Source organism: Sciurus carolinensis, assembly GCF_902686445.1.
Source record: "Sciurus carolinensis chromosome 19 unlocalized genomic scaffold, mSciCar1.2 SUPER_34, whole genome shotgun sequence".
Classification (NCBI taxonomy): Eukaryota; Metazoa; Chordata; class Mammalia; order Rodentia; family Sciuridae; genus Sciurus; species Sciurus carolinensis.
This window is the reverse complement of record NW_025920112.1, coordinates 4,419,542-4,428,066: the sequence shown is the minus strand read 5'-3', so window position 1 is coordinate 4,428,066 and position 8,525 is coordinate 4,419,542. Positions and strand designations below refer to the sequence as shown.

General features: G+C 52.3%; 1 protein-coding gene across 1 annotated transcript; it reads right to left on the bottom strand.

The window, feature by feature from the left end:
- Positions 1 to 611: 611 nt before the first annotated feature.
- LOC124973502 (butyrophilin-like protein 2) lies at positions 612 to 6,319 on the bottom strand. The gene is made up of 4 exons (XM_047537406.1): positions 6,220 to 6,319; positions 5,423 to 5,770; positions 2,325 to 2,606; positions 612 to 778 (listed from the first exon to the last, which is right to left on the bottom strand). The coding sequence occupies exons 1-4, from the start codon at positions 6,317 to 6,319 to the stop codon at positions 612 to 614; spliced, it is 897 nt and encodes a 298-aa protein (XP_047393362.1).
- Positions 6,320 to 8,525: the final 2,206 nt, after the last annotated feature.

Here is an 8,525-nt window from a genome sequence, read left to right as displayed (position 1 = left end):
CTGGGGTTACTCCTTTGCAAGTGTAAATGGAAAGGGTCCCAAGTCCATTCCCATCTTACCTTACAGCTACCCCATGAGTCCACCCCAAATGGAGTCAGCCCCACTCCTTCCATTTACCTTTGGTTCTTCTGGCTCTCAGGAGGACAGCACCAGTGACCATCAGGACAACAGCCAGGAGAACATCAAACACAGCCAGCACCACTGTGGAGGGGCTGACCCTGGAGAAGAAGCCACCTGGAAAACAGGACTGTGGCACTGAGGTCCAGCCTGAGGCAGGGGACCTGGCTGCGTGGAGGAGTCCTGCCTCCTCCCCAGGAGACATCACAGGCAGGCAGAGACGCCAAGCCTCACCAGCCCTCCCAGCACCCCTAGGACCTCCTCTTCCTGCCTCCTCCCAGTCTGGGAGTCCCAGAACAGACGTCCACACTAGGCAGCTGTCTGGACAGGCTGAAGGTAGGAAAGTACTGCAGCAGACACCGTGTGCCCACCTCTAGAGGTCACCAAAGCCACAGGACCTGTGTGACACCAGAGCTCCTACAGTAAGTCCCAGGTGCAGATGCCTAGAGCCCCTCCTTCCAGCTGCCCTCCCTCCTGAGTCCTCAGTGCCTCCATCATGGGCCTGCTGTCCAGGTGTCCTCCACATCACGTGGCTGTGGCTGTAAGGCCAGGCTACGCCTAAGGTCACCTGGAGTTCTTCTCAGATGATAGCAGGAACTGTGAGGGATCAGCTCCTGAACCAGGCACATCTCCTGGTCCAGGTCCCAGAGATGGGTCCCAGCTGGGCTGGGGGATGAAGGAGGTCAGTAACAGAGGCTGTGAGGCCAGCGCTCCTCTGCAGAGTAATTCTCCTGAGCCTCACTGCAGACCTCTTCCTTCAGACACGTCAGCAACTGGCCAGGAAATCGCCACTTAGTGGAGCTGGTTGCCAGGTCATGAGTTACCGTTCAGCTGACCAGATGGCCCACCACTCATGTGAAGAAGGCCCTTGGCCCATGTCGGGGCCTCAGGTGGACCCCAAGGTCTTCCTGCCTCAGGTCCTGAGAGTTGCTGAGCTGCACTGTGCTCAGTCCCCTCTCTCCCAGTTTTCTCCACTCCTTTCTTCCCTGTCCAAGTCTAAGGCGGGGTCAGTTAAATTTACCTCCTAGAGCTTTGTATCTCCAAGGTTGACAATTAGGGAAAGAAAAGAAAAAGAACCCTCTATCCTCTGATTGTGTTCTTAACTTTTCAAATTCCCAACCTCATTCCAGGTCTCTCTTTCCTGCGATCTGGAACACAGGGGCCCTCACCAAGGAAGAAGGGGAAAATGGCCCTGGTATTGCTGATGGAATCCTGCAGACTTTCCCTCACACGCCACTATGTGCTCTGTGCTTGGGATCAAGTGTCTGCTGCGCAGTGGGGAGTGCAAGGCCTGAGAGAGCGCATCCCAGGGGCTCACGCTCAACCTGAGAGGGTGGGACAGGCAATCCAGGATCACGAGGGCCAGTCAGAGGGATGCATGGTGCACATGGGGTTGGGTGGGCTTGCTGGAAAACAGGGCTCCTGGGTTAGGACTTGAGGAACCAGTGGGAAATACCAAATGAGGGAAAATAGAAGGAGCATGGCCCCCAGTGCCCATGAAGCACCAGAGGGCGGATATGTCCAGGGCTGACATCGGGTACAAGCAAGTGGGAAGGAAAGGAAGGAAGGGTGGGTGTGAGCTGGGCAGAGAAGAACCTGAAAGCTCCTGCAGCACAGGATCCACTCTTCCCTGACTGGAAAGGGAGAGGGAGGTGTCGGGAACGTGGGAGTCAGACAGTGTTCTCTGAACAAGCCGTCTGGCTATGTGGAGGGTGGACTGGGTATTAGATCCCCTCTTCCTGTGAATGGAATTGCATCATTAGCCCTCATGACAACCTCATGAGGGACACTATTATTAACCTTTTAGTCGATGGAAACTGGGCACAAGAGGTCTCCATGTGCCAAGGTCACAGAAGTGCTGTGTCTAGCACTTTAGGTCATTTGCAAAGGTGGGAGAAGTTCAATTGTTATGTGTGGACAAGCCTGGGAAGTGGGATTGGGGACGGTTCCCAGGGACGTTGACAGAGTCCTCTCCACCCTCCTTCCCTGGAGCACTTGGCATGTCCACTTCTACCATGGGAAATGATGACTTTGTAGACCCCACCAGGAGGACCCAGGGGGAAGTGGGTTCATGTGAGGAGCTCTCCTCTCTGGAGTGACACGGGCACCCACTGGACACTCAGCAGGGTCTGTGTCAGGTCCTCTGCTCATCTCTGCTCCTTGACCAGCACTGGGACCTCTGGACGAGCAACTAGGAGGGAACTGACCTGCCATGGACACGTGGGCCTCCTTCTCCTCATTGAAGACGGGGTTCCTGATGGAGCAAGACACGTGTCCTCTGGAGCTTTCCCCTACTGTGAGGGAGGACTCCACATGGAACAGGCCGTCTGCTTCTACTGTCTTCGTCTCAGAGGCAGGTTCCAGGTGGAGTCCTCCAGGGCCACTCCACTGCACCTCTGGCCCCGGGTACCACCCTCGGGACATGCAGGTCAGCTTAATGCTCCTGCTGGGACCAGGTTCAACATGAATACGAGGAGCCAGGCCTGAGGCTGGGAATGAGAGAGAGAGAGATGTATCAGGAGGTCAGTGCCTCTGCTGCCCCCAGGCCAGTGGACGAGGGCTTACTGGTTGACCACGTGGCCAGTTGCCATCTGGACCATGTCCTTCCCTTTCCATGGAGCTCCCCACTCATCCTCTTCTCCTGCTCAGGACAGTGGGTGAAACCCTCCCTCCATCCAGTGTGGCTGAGCTCTGAGGAGCACACGTGGACTAGAGCCTCCTGTGGCATCTGCCCCGACACCCATTCACCTCCTCTGCTCAGGCCTCCTGCACAAACCCTCCAGGGGCGTGTCCATGCCATCGGCAGAACTGTTTGTGGTGAGGTCTACTTGGCAGATGGCTTGGGACTGGCATTGGTGTGTTATTTAGCAGGGGTTCAGCTGCAGCTGGATGGCCACGTGCACAGGTAGCTTCCCTACCTGGGTAACACCATTCTGAGGTAATGAACTTCTTAGCTGGAGAAGTGCCTGCCCAGCTGGGGACCAGGTGTCCACCCCCTGTGCTAAGAAGAGGCCTTCAGATGCTGATGGAAGTCTGACTGGAAATGTCATGTGCATACTGAAGACAATGTCCTTCCCAGGAGGGAGAATGTCCTCCCCTGGCCTCTAGAGTTGACATTCAGGAATGTCTGTGTCTTGTACAGTTGATACATAGATGTAAATGTTGTTTTCTTGGGGTCTAAAGTCCAAGGTGTTTGTACTGCATTTAAAGATAATGGAGTCAGTCAGAGAAGTTGGACCTGTTGGCCATATGTTGGTTTCCCGTTGAGGTGAGTGGCTCTTGTTCTTTGTGTCTGTTATATCTCCATGGTGCAAATTAAAGCTCAACAAGACTTTACCTTCTTTTAATTTCATTCTGTGTATGCAAATGTGTGTGTGTATGTGTGTGTTCATGTGTGTTTGTGTAGAAAAACAAGTTCCTTTCTCCTTGCTCTGCTCTGGAGAACTCAGGGGTGAGTGGTATGGGGGAACCCCTCCTGAATGCACACTATAAAAGGTGGATTCTACCAAGCATGTCATGAACCATTGTTGAAGTCTGCACACACTCATGTGCAGGTGTGATCCCACATGCCAATCCTCCAACTTCAAGGAGAGACGTGTGTACTTCCCAGGAATCTGGGTAAAGTGGACAGCAGTGCGAAGCTGTTGTCTGTTGGCTGGTAGAATCCCTCTGTGCCACAGCAGAAGCTTCTGGGTTTGGGCAAAGCCAGGAGTCCAGGGAAAGGAAAGGACATTTATCTTTGGAAAAACAGGAGTACCAGCTGTCTCTAAAATACAAAGCCACTGATGAGTTTTTGCTGAGTTATAAGGAGGTTTGGTGTCCCTCTACAAGCAAAGGACCAGGGCAGTTATGCCCCATGCTGGATTTATCTAGAAGAAACCTCAGCACAGTGAAACCTCTCTGCCCATAAGGTGAGTCTGACCCACTGCATGAGCCCAGTGGGGGTCACTCTGGCAGCTCTGGGGGAGCCTGGGCCGTGGCCTCCTGCAGGTAGCTCTAGATTGCAAATGAGTGGCATTGACTAGGCCACTAAGGATCACCAGTGCCAATGAAAGGATGGAGACTTCCTACAGACCCAGAGAGGGCATCACTGTCCTCTCTGAGGGTCTGCAGAGCCTTTGTTTCTGGTTGGCAGAGACTTCAGCACACATTCTAGTTTAAAACTGGACAGCAAGTCGCTCTCAGTAGATGCCAATGATCTGTGAAGAATCAAAGAGGGAGCACCACTGACTTTGCAGTGTAGGTTGTAAGAGTTGCCTGGTGACCTTCAAGCAGACTGTGACACCAGGGAACAGTGGTGCATGCCTGTAACCCCAGCAGCTAGGGAGGCTCACAAGTTCAAACCCAGACTCGGCCACTTAGTGAGGACTGAGTAACTTGGAGAGGTCGAAGCAACGTAGAGAGACCATATATCTAAATACAATATAAAAAGGGGCTGAGGATGTGGCTCAGTGATTAAGCATCCCTGGGCTCAATCGCCAGTATGAAAAAAAAATCCTGACATGGAAAAGTCTCTTCTCCTTATTAGCAATGGGCTTCAGGATCATCTCAGAGTGGCAGACACAGTCAGAGACATGGAGGGAAGCTTTCCTCCTCTGCAAGGGTACCACATTAATATTTCTCTGCTCCTTCTGGTGAACCAGACTGATTTCTCCTAAGGTCCATGTATGGGAAGAGACCAAGAAACTCATTCAGGAGCTCAGCACAAGGCCCCGTGACATGTTGACAGAGACCGATTCAGGCTCTTATGTCTTAACTGGAGACCTTCCTCATGCTTTCGCCACTCAGTACAGGATTGGGGGCCACTGTCTGCAGAAGAGAGATGTAAGGAACCAATTCATGTTGTGACGTGAACAGATAGGGGTCTATAAAGGAGTGTGCGACACCATGTCCAACTGCTCAGTGGACGTCTGTGTGCATGGGAATGAGGTTCAGACAGCTGGGCTTGCTGGGTGGGCTGCTCAGACCCTTCAGCACCCCAAGCTGCCTCTGGGATTCGGAAAGGAGAATGACATCTTCAGTCCAAGAGATTTTTTCTGGGACATTTCAGGGTCAGGGCACAATGTGCTCCCTGCTCACTTGCCCTTCTGCTATCACGTTGAACAAGAAAAGCGAGGAGAGTAGATTTCCACGGAGCCATGGTGCAGTCAGGAAGGATTGTGTGGGTGAAGCTGAGCTGGAGCATTCTGAAGTTCCTCTCCATGACTGTGCACACTCAGCCACCTCTGTCCACACCCATGTTAAAGAGCTGGTAAGGAAAAACTACAGCACACAATGTCTCAGAGTGTGGGTGCCAGAGGCTCACCTGTGACTATCACAGAGAACTGTGCTTCTCTGTACTCTGTGGGGCTTGCAAATAAACACCTGTAGTCCCCTCCATCTGAAGGGCGGATGGGCCGGAGCCTCAGGGCCACCTGCCCCTGGCTGATGTTCCCCTTCAGGAACTGGGTCCTCCCGCGGTACTCCTGTCGCTGCTGCTCCACATGGTCCTGGCCATTCCTATAGTCGTGCACCAGGCCCGGTTGATGATTGTGATACCATGTCACCTCCATGTGCTGAGCATCCATGGCTGGCCTCAGGTGGCAGGAGAACACAGCCTCTTCCCCCACCTCCGCGATGACTGGAGATCTTGGTCCTATCACATGGAACTGTCCTGGAAGTGACAGAGGCAAGGACAGAGTCATTCCTCAGTCTGGGCCAGGCTGTGACAGGAGAGAAGCTGACCAGCTGCAGTAGCCTCCTGAGCTGGGAATGGTTCATCAGCAGACCCTAAACTGGGAGGTATGTTAGAACAGGAGGCAAGAGGGACTCAGTGCTGTGGCCACCTCAGTGAATTCTGCAGAGGGTCACCCTGAGCTCTTCCAGGTGCCGAGGGTCAAGTAAGTTCAGGTAAACCATCTGATTTCCCTAAGAAGGCGATGTGTTGCTGAGATCCTCCTGATTGTAGCCATGAGGGAATTCACCCAGGGAGCGATTCAGCTACTCCACCGATTATAGATGACTAGTGGAGGAAGAGCGAGAAGTGTTCTAATGAGTGCACAAGGTCTGTTTGCTTAAAACTCTGAAATACTGTAGCCATGTAGCAAAATATCAAAGCCTTACGAATAACTGGTGCCAGGAAGTGCACTGGTAGAATATCTTCCCAGGTCATGGATCCCTGTTTAGGCTCACACATTCCTGCTCCTGAGCTGGGGCAGCCCATGTCCCCTCAGCCCAGAGCTGGACAGAGCAGCACCAGGTGGAAGGAGGGAGGTCTGCTGGCTCTGGATCCCCTTCCAGCTGTGAGCTGCTCCAGGCCATGTGCCCCTCAGGGAGGGTCCAAGGCCACAGCCTGGGAAGGTGCAGCTGGGCCTGAGAGAGGGAGGCTTGGATGCTTCCCAGAGCTGAGAGGCCCCCCAGCAGCAGGAGCTGTGAGCCCTGGACCCACACCCAGGGGCAGCATGGCCAGTTCACCTGCATTTCAGAACTGTGAGCACTTATGAGGAAATTAGGAAGCAAAAGACAAAGGAACAGTATCCCCGTGGTGCACAGGTGTAATCCCAGCGTCTCCTGAGACTGAGACAGGGGGATCACAAGTTCAAAGTCATCCTCAGCAAAATGATGCACTAAGCAACCAGTGAATCTCTGTCTCTGAATAAAATGCAAATATGGCTGGGGATGTGGCTCAGTGGTCCAGTGCCTGAGTTCAATCCCTGTTATCCCCCTGTAAAGAAGGGGCAGTATCCCATTTTATGGACTGAAAGGCTAAATTAATAGTTTTAAAAGCCCCTCCTGCCCACTGAGATCAACAGGAGCACTGCTGTCCCTGGAGTAACCAATGTGCCCACCATTCAGGATGGCACACACTGTTCTCAACACTGAAGTGTGTAGATGTGAGCTCTCTCCACACAAGGACCACAGCCTGCAGCAAGGCAGTTGCTACCTAAGTGGACGTGACCTTTCACAATGTGTGTGATGTTCCACACACTGTACAGGACAAAGCACACAGTGATTTAAGTTGATTTAAAAGAAATTTTTTAAATGTACAGTGTTTAATCACAAAATATAGACCAAAGAACATTCCTAGAAGTCCTTGTGCAAATGCACAGCTCACGAGGAGTGTGCACTCTCCAGCAGGCAGAGTAAACACAGGTCCTGGTTTCCACTGACCTCAGTTCTCTCCTGAGCAGCACATTAGGGTCCTGTCACATGGAACAGGCACCCATCAACACAGCAGAACACGGAGCCCAGAAGTCAGTCCACACCTGTGCTGTGGTCTAAATTCAACGAGGGTGCCAAGAATATGCACCGTGGAACATCAGCCAGTTCATTAAACAGCGCTGAGTGAGCTGGATATCCTCAGGAAGAAGAATGAAATCTGACTCCATGCATGCCATGCAGAAAAATGAACTGCACTGGGTTAGAGCCATAATCAGAAAATCCCCAAAATGTTAATTCTTTTAAGAAAGTGAAACGCTTTGCCTGGAATCCATGTTGCCAATAATTTTTGAACATGACACAAAAAGGAGACAGAACACAAGCAAAAGTGAAGCAGTGGGGACCATCAAAGCAACCAGCTCACACAGCAGACAGCAATCAACAGGCCAAAGACAGCCTGGAGGAGGACGCAAGTGTGCCTGCACAGATGTGCAAGAGGCCAAAACTCAGGCAAGTGGGCAGCGAGATGTGAGCTGGACAACATGACCAGTAGGACCCACAGGAGGTCACCAGCTGACATTTCTCCAAGTAGCAGACTCTAATGCTCAACCACCACAGGAAGGGATGCCATCAGTCATTGGGAAAAGCCACTCCAGCCTGCAGCAGATGCCCCTCACTCCCAGTGCAATGGCTTTTGTGGGAGGAGCAGAAGTGTCAGCCAGGATGTGGAGGAAGGCAGCCCTGCATCCTGTGCTGGAATGTGCTGGAGCAGCCCCTGGAAACAGAGGAACCACAGGATCCACAACCTCACCCCTCAGTGTGCATGCAAGAGAAAACCACTGTCAGATATCACTCCCTTCCAGGAAACGGGGGTCACCATCACAAAGACAGGAGAAGAGGGCTGGACCAGTGTGTGGAGGAAGGGAGCCCTTGCACCCTGCTGTGGAGATGCCAGTTAGCCTGGCCAGTGTGTAGAAGAGCGTGGAGGTCCTCAAAATGAGTAAAATTGAATTATAAAAGGAGGATACATAAACAGAGAAATGTGATCACCAGGCACGGAGGCTCAACCTGTATTCCCAGAGACTGTGGAAGCTAAGGCAAGAGGGTCTCCAGCTCAAGACCATTGTTGGTAATTGATGAAGAATTTCTAGCCTTAAAAAAAACTTTCTGGGGTGTAGCACAGTGGTGGGGTGTCCCTGGGTTCAATGCCTAAGACTGGAAACACCTTGGTTTCATTTACTTCCTTAAATAAATTATCAGAAGTTTTGGAC